The sequence below is a fragment of the Tenrec ecaudatus genome, chromosome 7 (assembly GCF_050624435.1).
Source record: "Tenrec ecaudatus isolate mTenEca1 chromosome 7, mTenEca1.hap1, whole genome shotgun sequence".
Lineage (NCBI taxonomy): Eukaryota > Metazoa > Chordata > Mammalia > Afrosoricida > Tenrecidae > Tenrec > Tenrec ecaudatus.
In genome coordinates this window covers 73,655,226-73,671,683 of record NC_134536.1, presented here as the reverse complement: position 1 = coordinate 73,671,683, position 16,458 = coordinate 73,655,226, and the positions used below count along the sequence as shown (strand labels likewise).

At 45.8% G+C, this 16,458-nt stretch overlaps 1 protein-coding gene across 1 annotated transcript in view; it reads right to left on the bottom strand.

Annotated features, from left to right (window-relative positions):
• Positions 1-519: 519 nt before the first annotated feature.
• Positions 520-16,458, bottom strand: part of FAXC (failed axon connections homolog, metaxin like GST domain containing) — a 62,666-nt gene continuing 46,727 nt past the window's right edge. The window contains exon 6 of the mRNA XM_075554747.1: positions 520-12,593. Coding sequence (XP_075410862.1) covers positions 12,304-12,593 — 290 coding nt within the window. The 3' untranslated portion in view covers positions 520-12,303. The remainder of the gene's footprint in view (positions 12,594-16,458) is intronic.

The following is a 16,458-nucleotide window of genomic DNA, read 5'->3' as shown; positions in this document are numbered from 1 at the left end:
CAGGGAACCTCTGACCCCAAAGCATGAGTTAAGGATGCCTTCACCCCAGTGGGGTGTGTCAGCCAGTCTATTCTGACTCAGAGCGACCTGGGACAGAGCAGAACTGCCTCCGGGGTTTGCTGGGCTGTAGTCCTCTTTTCTTGGGTTGGGGTTCTATGGAATAGTCTTTATGGGAGAAGATCCCCAGGTTTTTCTCCCAGCTCCTTGACAGGTTTGAACCCATGTCTTTGGTCAACAAGCCAACACAGCAGGGCCTCCCCAAGCAAATTTATCTCTCGGGCTTCTTTCTTTCCACCTGCAGCATGGGAATCCTAATGATTTCATTGAACAGGTGTGAAAATAAACAGACGATAATTATAACATGAGAAAATATCTTTTCTAGGCCTGGCCAGCGTGAATCACTTGGCATGTGTTCCTATCCCTCCCTCTCCTCCTTTTCTTCCCCTGGCTGGCGGATATACTGGCGAAAGAAGTGAACTGGAATAAAGACATGCACAGCAAGCTATTTCATACCCATTAGTTGTCATTTACATATCAAATACATACAGCATTAAGACCAAATGTACAGATTTTCCACATTTATATACAATAATCAACATAGTGCACAATTCAAATCTATCTTACAATCAAATGTACAGGTTTAAATATGGCTTTATAAACTACTAACAATAACGGTGCTAAAGGAACTCCTAGGTCCAGACTCAACACTGGAACGCTGCCTCTGCAGGAGGACGATGCCACTATTTTTCAGGGGACAAGCGATTCCAGGCAATGTCCACCCAACAGCTGAAATGTACATTCAAATTATACCAATGTTGGCCCTTCGTAGCTCAGCCAACTGAACATAAGTATGTTGGTGACACTAAGACATACATACAATCGGTAAGATGGTGATAACCAGCAATGATCAAAACATGCTTTTCACATGGGTGCTGCTTCTCAGAGAATACATCCTACATCCGCATCATTTGGGGTTTCCCCTTTCCTCTTCACCTGCTGGCTTGTTTAGATTACTGTACTAGGAATCTCCGAGGAGCCTTCAAGCCAGTCTGGATCCAGTGGGCCCAGAATATTGAAGAGTGCTGCTGCAGATAAGAGAACAGCAAACCATTTGCCCTTCTCTGGCTCTAACCAGAAACATCTGTTTTGAATTAAAATTAGTCACTTGACCTAAAAAGGATGCTTGCATATTTTATAGTCTGCTTGCCACAAACGTTACACACATGTTCTCTGATAAATCAGGCTTCTAGATGCTATCCTGAAGTGCCCTTTGCCCCATTCTCCAAGTTCTATTGCTCACAGGAGAATCTTCTTTTACAAATTTATGTATGCTACATGTTTCAGGGACAATGGTGTGTGTGTATGTGTGTGTGTGTGTGTGTGTGTGTGTGTACAGGAGGACATGCTCAGGAAGCTTTTAATGATGGGAAGACCTAACTAAATGGTTAGGTTAATTCTGAATAGATATCCTTTGAGTGTCTCCAAACCTTTAAACAAGTTCTCTAAATTTATAAAATAGAAAAAGATCTGAGGTGGCATTTTTGAAAAGTCAGAAAGAAGTTCCAGAATCAAAGAATTATGTTTCAACTCAAGACGTGGAAACCAGTCCCTCCAAGTTGTCTCCCCAAGACCACACAGAGCTCCAGGTGGGGCCGCTGAGACCATCGAGTAGATTCCAACTCATTGCAGCCCTGTAGGAGAAGGGAAAGCTACGCACAGGTTCCCAAGACTGTAATCTTCATGAACAGACTGTCGCACCTTCCTCCTGTGGAGCAATTGAAACCGCCAATCTTTCTGTCAGCAGCCAAGGGCTCCTGGCAGCCCGGGCACTAAAGCTGAAGCAAGCATTACGACAGGTCTTCCTGCACAGGTCACGCAGACATAATCCTTCCTTTCCTACATCACTTCTTTTAATGTCTAAACCTGGACTTATTTTTTTTTTTTTTGCTAAAGTACCAACATCTAGGAAGCATACCATGTGGGATAGAGAACACGCCCAGAGGGTCTGCTGCCTGAAGCCCAGCATCTTGCATTGTTTCCTTCTCTCCGAACCAACTTAGTGGAAGTAGACTGCCACCACAACGAAGGACTCGGGCTCCCAATGCCCAAGAAAGTGTCACCCTCATCTACATCTGAGCTGTCAGGCATTCTGCACGATGCAGAGCACCGTGAACACCACAGGCTTACAGTCAGCATGACCCCACCTGAGACACAGTGATTCTGACAGGAGCAACACAAGCACAGCCCCTCAACGGAAGCAGAGGTCTCTCAGAAGCGTGAGCACTGCCTTTCTTCTGATTGCTGTAGGACACTTCAGACACAGTTCTCCAGAGGTGCAAATGCGGCCGTCGGACACAGCTTGTGACTTACCAGGTCAGACTGACCTCTTGTGGAGGGTGGAAGCAAACATGAGTGAGCACCTGGAAACAGTTATCAAAGGAAGCGCCTCGATTTAAAGAAAAAACAATAACAAACGAGTGGCGAGATCGCCGCGGCATTCCTCCTGCCTCGCCCTCCAAAGGACAGTTATATGACAAACTCTCTGCGGCCGCTTAGTCGCCGCGAATGCACATGGCGATGTAAAGAGCTGGACGCTGAGTTTGTGAAAGCCAGAGTAACTTTTTTAAAGGTACTAAAGGATGCTCAAGGTAGATAGCTCCCTAGTAAATGAAAGTTACTCTATTCCAGAGCCACAGTGTTAAAAATAAAAGCTGAGGAAGGTCAGGAATGAATTACTACACATTTAGAAACACTTCTCCCAACTATGTGGACCCCCAACCCCCCCCCTCCGAAGAATGCACCTCAGAGGACAGCACTGAAGCTACAGCTTGGGGAGAGGGGCACGTCTGATTAGAGCACACGGGAGAAACAAAGAGGGATGGAGAGGGAGGGGGAACACCACCAGGCCCCAAGGGTGATATTCCTGCTCAGAGCAGGCAATGCACACAGAGGACTAGAGGGCCAGCCCCACCATGTGACTCAACGTCCCTCACTGACCCATAGTGCGACAGGGGGACAACACTGAAGACACACTGGCAATTGTGCCAAATCTGACCCCAGCACACTGGTGTGAAACACTAAGGGCATGCAACAGAGCAGCAAGGGGAGCAAAGTGATTAAGTCCCTGAGGAATACCAAAAATAGACTTTGGAGACAAGAGTGTGGCTCCCCATCAGACTCGACTGGAAAACACTCCTAAAGGCCAACAAACAGACCTTGAACTATAGGCTTTGCCATTTTTGTCAGCGGCTTTCTTTTTGTTGTTATTTTATTTTGGGGTGCTTTTGGTTATTGTTTTGTTGGTTTTGACTTCCTTTGTTTTGTTTGCCTTTGCCTGGTTTTTGCGCTTCTTAATGTCTCTGCATGTCTATCTAGATAAGATAGATGGGATAAACAATTTGGAGACGAAGAGAATGGAACTGATGGTTCCAGAGGGATACAGGAGAAGGGGAGGTGGGAGAAAGGAAGTGAGGGGTGGGGGAAACAACTGAGGGACAAGGGAACACAAGTGATCTAAAACCAATAGCAAGAAGGGCGTAGGATGCCTAGCGAGGCTCAATCAAGGACGATGTAGCAGAGAGGAATTACTAAACCCGAATGAAGGCCAAACATCATGGTGGGACAAGAGGGAAGTAAAAGGAAATAGAAGAAAGAACCAGGAGGCAAAAGACATTTATAGAGGCCTAAGTACAGGCATGTACATATGTAAATATATTTATATATAACGAGAGGGCAATAGATCTATATGTTAAGAATTATATGTTAAGAATTAAGGTTGCAGATGGACATTGGGCCTTGACTCAAGTACTCCCTCAACACAAGAACACTGTTCTAATAATCTGGCATTCTGTGATACTCACCTTCCTGACATGAGCGCTGAAGACAAATGGGTACATAAGCAAACGTGGTGAAGAAAGCTGATGGTGCCCAGCTATCAAAAGATATAGCATCTGGGGCCTTAAAGGCTTGAAAATAAACAAGCATGAAAGAAGCACACCAGCCTGTGTGATCCTGAGGTGTTGATGGGATCAGGTATCGGGCATCAGGCATCTAAGACCCATCTGTAGACAATTGGACTTCCCCTCATAGAAGTGTCACAAGGAAGAAGAGATGAGTCAGTCAGGGTGCAGTATAGCACTGATGAAACACACAACTTTCCTCTAGTTCTTTAATGCTTCCTTCCCCCCACTATCATGATCTCAATTCTACCTTACAAATCGGATTAGACCAGAGCATGCACAGTGCTACAGATAAGACCGAAACACAGAGAATCCAGGACAGATAAACCCCTTAGGGCCAACAATGAGAACAGAAATACCAGGAGGATTAGGGGAAGGTGGGGGGAGAAAGGGGAATTTAATCACAAGGATCGACATATAACCCTCTCCCAGAGGGACAAACAGAAAAGTGGGTGAAAGGCAATGGAGGACAATGTAAGATATGAAAATAATAATCTATAACTTATCAAGGGTTCATGAAGGAGGGGGAAAATGAGGAGCTGGTATCAAGGGCTCAAGTAGAAGGAAAATGCTTAGAAAATGATGATGGCATGTGTACATTTGTGCTCGACACAATGGATGACTGGATGGATTGTGATGAGATGTAAGAGCCCCCCAATAAAAGTATTTAATAAAAAAATACTTTTCATAAAATTAACTGATTATAATAAGCATTGCACTGAAATTAGTAGATTGTTTCAAAACATAGGAGACTTTAAAAAGCTTTTGAGAAAAAAAGATTAAAGAGTTTGTGAGAAAGTTCCATTATCTTTTAGTTGCACTTTTCCATGAACTTTGTAAAGCACCCTCACAGTATTTCAATGCTAGGTTGAGAGATAGCACTGAAAAGAAGGGGGAAAGCCAAGCAGAAATGGAGGTCATGCATTTAATTGCCGAAATTGTGTACAATACACCAAAGAACTAGGTTGATCTTCCACTCCTCAGTAACTTCTTGTTTGCCCCACTGAAATGATTAGGAGGCTGGTGCCGGGGAGATCATGTCTGTCCATTAAGTTATTTATTTTTATCTACACAGTCGCCAGTTTTGGGCAAAGTCTCCGTGAAGTTGCACAGCCTAGACTGTGGCAGGCATTCCAGGGAGCCTAAATCTGGTGTCAATTTCCTTCAATGCCAAGAGGCATTCAATGCCAAGAGGTTGAGGTTATGCTCTCAGCCAATCAAGCCTGTGCTTCAAGCTATTTCTCAGTCCCTCCTATAACACTATCAGTCTGATTCCATCCATTTTAACTTAAAATATGAATGAATTTTAAATGGATTTAAGATATTCTTCAAAATTAGCAACCAAACTCATCTCAAATGTGGAAAACCTCTCCAGTCTGTTGGCATCTGCCCTGGCACTAACGGTTCTGCAGACAAGAGGCACCTCCCCACTTTCTGGGGGGATCCTTATGAACTTTGAAAGTTCATCCAGCCCACTGGCAGAAAATGAATAACCAGCACAGCCAATGGACCCCCAGCCATGTGACTGCCTCTAAAGCTCCGCTTGTAGTCTTAGAATGACTGATCATTGAAGGCACTCTGAGCAGTAATTGTCTGCTTATACAGTATTGCACATAAAGGAAAGCACATGATCGCAGGGGCCACCCTGTCTTTTTTTAAAGTAATATAACCTGAGTTAGTCTATGTCAACCAAAGGCACCATCCTTTAATCAAAAGTACACGCATGAACAAACCAAAGAAGGAGTTCATGACCACAGAGTAAAAACCCTAACTGTACAGACAGTCAAGGGCAGACTACCCTGGACAGGAAAAGCCAGACTCGTCCCACCTTCAACCCCAGGCAGGGGCTCTACCCTTGCAGAGTCGGCGGTTTGGGAAGAAACAAAGTTCAGGTGGCCCTGATTTTGATCAACCAGTTTTTTAGGTGTCAAAAGATAAATGACAATGATAACAGCAAAACTCTGTCATTTCCAAAATGCCAAACCTATCAAAACAGAAATCGTACTCAAGTGGAAAGAAAATGTTTTAGAAATGATGATGGCAACATGCTTGATACAATTGATGTATGGGTTGCTTGTTATCAGGGCTGTAAGAGCCCCAGTAAAATGATTAAAATAAAATTTTAAACCAGAAATTTTTTCTCAAAGAATGTTAAGATAGCTCTCCCTGCTCCCTTCCCTGTCATTCAGCACATGCTAAACATGGACAAAAGAGAAGTGACCCAGGTTTGCACAGCCCTTGCCAGTGTTTCTTCCCTCTAGGAATGTCAGAGGCAAAAACGAACACTAACAGCAGGACTTTTAGACTCTTCAGAACAAGACTCTTCTGTGGCATTCTCAGAACCCTACAGAATCCATGGATGATTTCGGGCCTCTAACTCACCTAAGTTTGCAAGTATTTGTCTGCAAATAGAGTGTAAGACTTTGGTTAGATTTTCAATGGCATCCATAATACAAAAAGTTGTCAAATCACCACTTTACAGCGCATGTGACCTATCAGCTGAGCATGCCTTTCACATGCAGCTTCTGGGGCTTAGTATTGAACTTTTAGAGAGCCTGATGAGTGGTGAAGTCGTCATGCAGAACCAACTGAAATGGGCCCCTAAGAATGGGTATAGTCAGTATCGAGGAGGAGCAGGGCATTTCAGGAACAAGAGAAAGGATGGCCTAAGTAGAGTCACAGAGGTGGGGGGACATGGGTCATGTAAGATAATGACAAATAAATCAAGAGGGCTAGATTGAATGGTCCCATAAAGGAGTTATGGGTGACACAATCCATGAAAACAGGAGGTAAGACTCAAGTACTTGCTCAATGCAAGAACACTGGCATTCCAAGATGCTCACCTTCCTGACACAATCACTGAAGACAAAGGTGTGCATAAGCAAAGGGGGTGAAGAAAGCTGATGGTGGCTGGCTATCAACAGATATAGCATCTGGGGTCTTAAAGGCTTGAAGGTAAACAAGCAGCCACCTGAGAAGCAACAAAGCCCACATGGAAGAAGCACACCAGCCTGTGTGATCACGAAGTGTCCAAGGGTAACAGGCAGCAAGGTAACAGGCAGCAAAGAACAAAAAATCACTGTGAATGAGGAGGTGCATGGTGTGGAGACCCAAAGCCTATCTGCAGGCAACTGGACATCCCCTTACAGAAGGGTCTCAGGGAGGAGACAAGCCAGTCAGGGTGCGATGTAGCAACAATGAAACACAACTTTCCTCTAGTTTTTAAATGCTTCCTCCCCCCCACTATCATGATCCCAATTCTACCTTACAAATCCAGCTAGACCAGAGGATGTACACTGGTAAAGATAGGAACTGGAAACACAGGGAATCCAGCAAAGATGATCCCTTCAGGACCAGTGGTGAAAGTGGTAATACTGGAAGGGTGGAGGGAAGATGGGGTAGAAAGGGGGAACTGATTACAAGAATCTACATATAACCTCCTCCCTGGGGGACGGACAACAGAAAAGTGGGTGAAGGGAGACGTTGGACAGTATTAGATACGACAAAACAGTAATTTATAAATTATCAAGGGTTCATGAGGGTGGGAAGGGAGGGGAAAATTAGGAGCTGATACCAAGGGCTCAAGTAGAAAGTAAATGTTTTGAGAATGATGCGGGCAACAAATGTACAAATGTGCTTGACACAATGGATGGATGGATGGATAGTGATAAGAGCTGTACTAGCCCCCAATAAAATGATTTGAAAAGGAAAGAAAACAGGAGGCGAGAATACTAGCTACTACGGAATGGTCGTGCTGAATGTGACAACACGAAGATCAGCCAGCGGCAATGGACAGGCTGGCTCACAGTGGCAACCACATGCGTGAAGGAGGCTATTGTAGACGTTCAGGCAAAAGAGAATGGCCCGAAGTCGGAGTGCCATGTCTGTCCCGTTCACTTCTGTCTCCCCAGAGTAGACTGCTGGCTGGGCCTGGCACAGTACAGGTGCTCTGCAGATAACGAGGGAGGAAGGAGAGAAGAAGGGAGAGAGGGGGTATCAGAGTTCTTTATGGTTCACAGAGCCTAGGAGTGCTCTGCACAGAGTAGATCCCGGAGAAGGAACGTTCCCTTGGACTGACCTGGACAGGGCGAATGGCCATGTGTGGGTAAAAGAACTGAGAGAGGCTGCGAAGGTGCTGGTTCCGTAAACATAAGTGATTTCTCAGAGCCTACATTTTAAAAAGAAACCAAGTCAAGGTGGCCTAACAGGAAGAGCCAGCCCAGGGCAAGGTGAAAGACCTCACTCAGCTCCAGGCCCTGCCCTTCATTAATTATGTCCCCACAGAGGGCCACCAACCATCCCTAGCGCTTTCTTATAAAGGGGTTTCCCGCCCTGGCTTTTCATTCTTGATTCTACATCCTGTCAAACAAATGTGTACAACACCTGTTTATCATTGGGGAACACATGAATCTGGGGAGTGGAAGAATGAAGCACATAAAACTAAAACTCTCACACTAAAAAGTGTAGTTATTAGACTGCATCATAATCGTCGTGGTCAATTTGTTTTTATAACACAGCTGGGAAATCAAGCCTGCATATATTCTAGAATTCCAAATGAAGTTTCCATCAAGAAAACACAGATTCAGCATACACCAACAGCAGCTCTGAAGCTGAAAACCTATTGCTTCCTTTTCCGGAACCTTCCCTGTTTGAACATAGGGTGTGCACAGGCAGGGCTCGTTTGAGTGTTCGACTGCTGTTAGGGTTCAAATCCAAGTGGTTCTAGTCTGTGATCAGTCTTAGGGCCTTAACCGTGATACTGTTCACAACTGACTGTGTTAACCACCAGATGGTTAACGCTCACAATCGTTTCTTTCTGCAGAAATTGACACAGTCCCTGTGTCCTCTCTAAGACTGGAAGTAAGACCTACTGTAGCTGCTCGTTAATCCTGATGGGCTACGGGGAGGGGGAGGGGGAGGAAGAAGCAAAGAGCATGTGAAAGAGGAGCACGGTGTCTTTTACAACACGCCCCTGGGCTTCTGTCCAACCACAAGCATCTGCGAACATTAAAGGTCACACCTCCGTAAGTTACTAGGCAGCAAAAATGAGACGGAGAAGAGGATAAATGAGCCAAGTTACCAAAATGACCCCTAGTTTCTTACTGTTGTTCTTGTAAGTAGCACCTGTTCATCAGACCGAGGAACAATTTTAATCCAGGTACCTTATGAAGCACGTAAAATACAAACCCTACAGTACAGGCTGCAGAAGTCACACGCACCACACTGGTTCTTTATCTTGTCCATCTTGTTGTCATTACCCGCCTGGGGAGAGTAAAACCTGAGTCCTGATATTAGTGTTCCAAATCAGCTGCACCCCACTGAGTATCTTCATAAGCTGTCAAGGGAGTACTCAAGACTCCGGACGGCAGTGTCTAATCAAACCCCCGTGGGAGGGAGATGGAGTCATGGCCACTGAGTGGATTTCTACTCACAGAAACCTTTACCGGGTTACCAAAACTGAATATCCTTTACAAGGGCAGACAGCCTCATCTTTCTCCCAGGGAGCGGTTGGGGGTTTGAACCACCAATCTTGTGGCTAGCAGCCCAGTGCTTAGCCCACAGTGCCACCAAAACCCCTTTACAATTTGACTTTGAACATTGATTCTCCATGTTCTTATCCTCTAAGGCATGGGTTCTCAAACAGGGGGCCAGTTCACTGTCCCTCAGACCCGTTGGAGGGCCAGACTATAGTTTAAAAAAAAACTATGAACAAATTCCTATGCACACTGTACATATCTTATTTTGAAGTAAAAAACAAAACGGGGCAAAAACATCCGGCGGACTGGATAAAAGTCCTCGGTGGGCCGCATGTGGCCCGCGGGCCGTAGTTTGTGGACCACTGCTCTAAAGAATGCGCCCAGCTAGCAATCAATGGGGGGGGGAGGTAGAATGTAAATCTACATCTTCATATCTGTCTTAGATCAAAACTACATCACATCTGGTACTACACTGCCAGAGAAACTTGTTTGCACTCAATGTCAAATCCATCTCTTCTCAGTCAAGGCTAAGGAAAAGGCAACCCGTTTTTGTAGAGAGAAGTCCATGATCCACCTATTCGTTACAGCTAGGACTTTCCCTGGTTACACAGAACTGCTGCTGACTGGCCTTAGAGCTCCTTGTTGGAACACAGGTAAACGGTTCCCCCACACAACTCAAAAGAATTAAAATAGACTTATCTACTCATAAGGAGCCCTGGTGACATAGTGGGTGATGTGTTGGGACTGGTAACCCCACGGTCAGTACTTTAAAGCCACCAGCTGCTCTGCAGGACCAAGCTGAGGCTGTCTATTCCCGTCAAGAGTTCCAGTGTTGGAAACGCACACGGGCAGTTCTACCCTGTCCTCCTATGAGGTCAGAGTCAGAATGGGCCTGACGGCAGTGAGTCCTCTCAAGTACAAGTGGTTCCAACATGAAACAAACCTCTGAGTTTCCTGTGGAATGAGAATTTCTGACTATGGTGTCCTGACATTGATTGCCAAGTTCCATGGGTGCACCTCGTTGCTTGGTTGGTGTCAAACATCCTAGAACTAGCCTCAAAAACTCTTCCTCTTCGCCAATTCCTGAATCCACAACAGTCTTTTAAGGTTGGTTTGCCAAAACTCTATTCTGAGAGTGAGTTTTTCAATAGAAGCACATGAGCTTCGCAGAAAAGATAAAGTCCTTTAAGAAATGCTCCTTAACTGCCTAAGAGTAACCCTAACCCAGTCAATCAGTCGAGGCTGGAAACCAAGCAGCTGCTTGAAGATGTACCGTATATACTCGTGTGTACGCCAAGTTTTTCAGCACATTTTTAATGCGTTTTCTGTGGTAAAATTAGGTACCTCGAGGGGCTGATACTTGGGTCGGCTTATACTTGAGTATATACGGTAAATCCTTAACCTTGGCTCTCCTAGCCCAAACCCCCAGCTATCACTCAATATCTTTGCCCCAGGCGTCCCTGAAAAAATGTTCTAAGTCAACCAAACTTGGACTACAGAGACCAAGAGCTTCAGTGCGACAGCTGGTGTGCTCCACTGGAGAAAGAGAAAGTGCAGGGAGGGGATGGGTGTCTTCAAGTGCTGCCCGCCTCCTCTCAAGGTGCAAGAGTGTAACTGCATCGTCCACCACCGGGACCAAGAGCTTCCTCCTCCTCTTCTTCGATGCAACGCGCGAGTTTTGTTTTCAGAAGGGCATTGCAGGCTGGCAAGCTTCTGCCTACAAAAATCAGTCTGAGGTGTTCACCTCTATGAACCCCGCCCTATTCCTGAGCTTTATTTCCCATAACATAAATATAACAAGGGCAACTTAACGCTCTGGGGTCAACAAAGGACAGCATCCCGAGGGAAAGCCTTTGCTGGAAAAAACAGCAGAGCTTCAGACTGTCTCTAAGCTGCCAATGATCTGTAACAACATTTCCCAGGTTCTCCAGACAGAACATGTCAATTCAAGCAGGGTCCCGACCAGCCTTAACCATGCCTTGGTGTGTGTTTCACTGCGTGACGTTTGCCACTGACCGTGTGTGCCTGGGTATGGGGTTCCCTTGCCCTCAAATCTTCACACCTACGAAAGCACAACAAAGAATAAAAAAATTTATGTCAAACCTCTCCTCCAAGAGGTTTAAAGCGCCTTACGAATGTTTCCACATGAGTCCTCACAACATCCCTGTGAGGTAGGTAGGTGGAGAGTTAGTATTATCCCCACTTGACGGGTGGGGGAAATGAGGCACACGAGAGTTAAGGGACCGGCCCCAAATCACACAGCTAGTCACTGGCAGAGCTTAGAATAAAACGTGTACTGATGAGCACCTAGCCAGTGCTGTGCACATAGTAGGTGCTCACTGAATGTCTCGTGAATGTTATTTTGACTTCCGTCTCAACATACAATGTACACACATAAAATACAAGCAGCCACCACAGAACACGTATCTCCTATACTTTTTTCTGATGGTGCCTCCCATGACTTTGGATCCTGGTGGATGAAGGATGTTCGAGGAGCCCACTGGCCACTGAGTCTCACCGGGAAGAGGATCAGCACTCACACCACCTGCTGGCAAGCAGGCTCTCTCGTCTGCTTGGCTGCATTCATCTGGATTCGTCATGAAAACAAAAAATGATTTTCAGGAACCATACTCTTTTTGTTTGCTTGCTTCTGATTGTTCACTGTAAATGAAGCCATCTGAATGGTTCCGTGTTTATTCTTCCAAAAAAAAGAAAGACAAGAAAGAAGGCGGCGATAGTCCAGTTAGCATGTGAACACTGTGCCGACCACAGTGGTCTCGTCCCAGCTCAAATGAGGGTCTTCCTGGGAAAACGGCACCAAGCCCAGGCACTGGGGCTCACCGGCAGAGGGTCAGTGAAGCCTGGCCTCACTTGCACTGTTCGTGGTCTGTGTAGTCATCCATGTCCACGTCAGAATCAAAGAGCGAGTGTCCAGTGAAATCCGTGTCTGGGGTTCGGGAAAAGCTGTTCTCTGCCCCCTCGTCTTCAAAGGTCTCTGTCCTCGAGTAAAAGCTGAAATCCAGCAAGGGCGTGTGGCTTTTGGAGGCCTCGCTGCTCTCCCCCGACTCGTAGACTGTGTTGTCGTCCTCATGCTGCCACTCGGGCCAGAACTTCCTTCTGATCCTATCGCAGTACATGGCCAGGTTCATCAGCTCACCTGCAGCGTGTGAAGAAAAGCAAGAGTCAGTCCTCAGAGCCCGCAATCAAGCAGCCACTCAGAGCCCTGGGAGAACGTTCCCGTGCTTTCCACTCTCTCCATCTGGGGACACATCATAACAGGGGACATCAACCCAAGGGGCCCACAGTGAACGCGTCAGGCTCCTTCCTCTCGGTCTTCCCCATCACTGTGAGCCTCATCACAAGCACGTTCTCGGGTCGCTGACATGATCGCTGAAAAGCTGAACTTGGAGAGAAACTCAGGAGAGGCAGAGGGACTGCTGATCCAAAATGGTACAGACGCTCCCCCGTGACGAGGGAGTGTCTCATGATTTTAGGCTGGCAGGCCAAATGCAATGTTTTGATCTGCTTGTATTTAAATCCATGTCTCTGCCATGAAAAGACATCCACTGCTGGAGGAAGTCACTCAGGAGTACTGAGCGCGTTATGCCTTCGTTCCACAAACGTGTGCAGTGGGTGCGACAGCCGGCCGAGCTGCTCTGTCATGGAGTCCGGAGAAGTTTGGGGACATGAGCGCACGGCCAAATCATGAAACAAGGAGGAGGAGGTCTTCACATACACCTACCGAAATAGCGCTTTTTTAACTTCGACTTGAAAGCCTGTACCCACAATTGGGTTCAGGCTTAAGTTGGTGCTTCTCTTTCATGTGAGCTAAAGGAATCCTCTTGCTAAATCTCTACAGCCGGCTGGGCATCTGGCTAAAGCATAGTAGGGCTGGGCTTTCCATGAGTGATTCCAAGAGACAGGGTGAGTTTATCCCTTTGATCCACCAGGTGGCAACATTGCTTATCAATACAAGACCACGTTTGGCATCATCGGCAGAACTTTCTCATCCTTATGAATAATCTATCTGTGTATGTGTATTTTCTTTTGTTTTTTAAACGTTTTATTAGGGGCTCATACAACTCTTATCACAATCCATACTGTATGTGTATTTTCAAGTTACATAAACATCCACTTACTCTGTAAGTAGTCCCTGTTTTGTTGCAGAATAAGTAGAAAATACAGAAAAGCAAAAAAAGAAATAATAAGTATCCTGTTCTCCATAACATTTTAGTTTATATTCTTCCAGAGATGTATATAGTTATACAGGTCATACATTTTTCTATATTACACTAAATGTATAGGATTTAATCTGTTTATTTCTAACCTACCTTTTCCCACTTAACATGTACCCAAAACCGTTCCCTATCAACAAACGCTCTGCTTCCAATGACGTCTTAGATTTACCTGGCATTTCTTTCTAGGGATGCCTCCATTTCTAGTTTGTTTTCACCAATCTTGACTGCAGGCCACTTAGGTTGTTTCTATATTAAAACTCTGTTTATTATAATATGTAACTACTTTTATTTTGCTCCTAAAGAGAATAACCTATTTTTGGGGGGGGGGAATATTTAGGAACTGTGTAAGGATACAAAGAAAAACACAAAGCACCTAAGCGCCCATCGATTCGAGAGAATCACAATGAGCACTCCAGGATCTCTCTCAGTGTTCCTTCTACTGATATTTCTCACCTCTCTATCATCATAACTGGCACATGTAACATGATGGTATTTTCTCATGACACGGAAATTTTCACAAACAGATGGTTCTTTTGCTTAAATGAAAAACAACCCTTAGAAATACAACCAGCAAGTGTCCCTGCTTCAGGGCTCCTACGCCAGCGGAACCACACCGACTCCAGGTCACCACTTCCAGGGCTCTCATTCACACTGCAGACACGTCCACTCGGACTGCCCTCGGCCCAGAGACACTGATGGTCAAGCTCAGCAGCCAGAAGTTCATAAGCCAACATCAGTCACTCCTTTCGGGAAGATGCCTGGGGACTCCTGTCAAGAACCACTTCTCCAGGCACTGCTCTCAATCACATGCATCGGATAAAGATGTGCAGGAAGAAGCAGCAAGAAGGCGAAAAAGGATCTGATAACACATCACAGGCGAATTAACATCACTTCACAGTCCAGGCTGAGACAAGCTTGAGGCCGTTCCCTGGAAACTCCTGCTATCCTACACCCAGTCTTCCATCAGCAACACGTACAACTACACGCAAACCGCCGCAGTGGGGGCCCTGAACCCGCCCGCTGTAGGAGGAACTGTGATCGTCAGTACAATAATATATCGGGGACCATGTTGTTAGGTGACAATGAGGCTTCAATGAGTCCCTACAAGAATGGCCATGGTTTTCGTCACCTTGTTCCCATTCTGTGTGTTTCACGTGGTCTGTCTCCACCGTTGGCCCTGAGATCGTGAATGCTTATATTTCACTTGTGTGAATGCTTGCAGGAAAAGTCACACCGCGTGGGTTTGGGTCCCTGCTGTAAGAGTAACACACAGTGTGACCTTTACAAATGATGTCACCCACTTCACCTTCCAGTTTCTCACGTGGAAAACCGTGCAGGCAGGGACAGGGCAGGGGCGTGACTTCCAATCCTGGTGGCCTTTTAGAATCACTTGAGACTTTAAAAATACCAATGCCCAAGCCTCACCCACAGAAAATCTGAGCTCAGCAATCTGGAATGGAGCCGGTCATAGACAGATGTTAAAAGCTTCACTGGTGATTCTAATGTGCAGCTTCTTTTGACAATCACTGAACTAGAGAAGTCTCTCAAATCCCTATTGACCAAGGTCTTAAAACCTCCTGAGCAGCCATCTGAGGTGCCACTGTTAGTCTCTCCCTGTCTGGAGGGAAGATGAATAAAGAAGGTGGATGGTACGATTGGTTCAATGGACTCATGAGCAAAGCAAACGTCGGTCTCCATGGCCTTGAGCCTAGAAAAGCTACATAGTGCCCAATTGTTGCTACCAACTGCTCTGAAATGGATTGCATTAGGAGGTCCCAAATAACACGGAGAACATGTGGAACAAAAGTCAAAATCATACCAGAAAGACCAAGCTTGCTGGTCAGATAGGGCTGGTGGAATGCCTGAGACTATTGCCCGTAGCCACCCTTTGGTCTGGAAATGAACTCACTCCTGTGGCTCAATCTCCATTTAAGCTGTCCACAGCCCAACGGCTCTGGCAAGGCACACACACCTTTGAATAAGCAACCATTTGAGGTGGAATGACAGCATTTACACAAAGGCAAAGTTCAGAAGGGTGAGGTACGGCGGAGGAATGGAATGGGAAACAGTAGGAAGGAAGTGGCGAAGTGATGTCCCATTGGAGCGATTGCAATCAAAGACATGAACAAAATGGGTATGGGTTGCTGACTGTAATACTAATCTGCTCTGTAACATTCACAATAAAAACATTTTTTAATGTGAGGGCTTTATTCTTAGCTTATTCTCCACTTAAGTCTATATATGCCTGTGGTGGTTACATAATTTTTTGTCAACTTGAGCGAAGGGGTGGGGTCTAGCCTGTCAATCAGGTCATCACCAATAAGACCTCTGTGTGGGCATGGCCTTCTCCTCAGGATTCTGGGAACTCCGGTCTTCCTCCCTGGGGGCGGGGGAAACACACACTCTCTGAGAGACATTCTTGTTAGCAGGTCACATGGAGCTATGGTGATGGAGCCAGAGCCCTGGAGTTGGAGAAGCCACATGGAGACCCACATCTCCATGTTACCTTGGGAGGGGGGCACTAGAGAAACACATCATGAAGATGGAGGGTGGATGCTTGCTCGACCTCCGCCTCGTGGTAGTTTTTCTTCTCTGGCTAGCCGGAGGTCGGCTATGGCCATGCAGTTTACTGGGATGTTTTCTAGAAAGAATATGGGAAGCTACAGATGTGATTTTTTTTGTTTGGTTTTTGTCTTTGGTTATTCCTCTTTGAATTGGCGAAAATAAATATGATTAACGTATATTTTGAGCTCAGGGGATTAAAAATCACCCCTTGAATTTCTC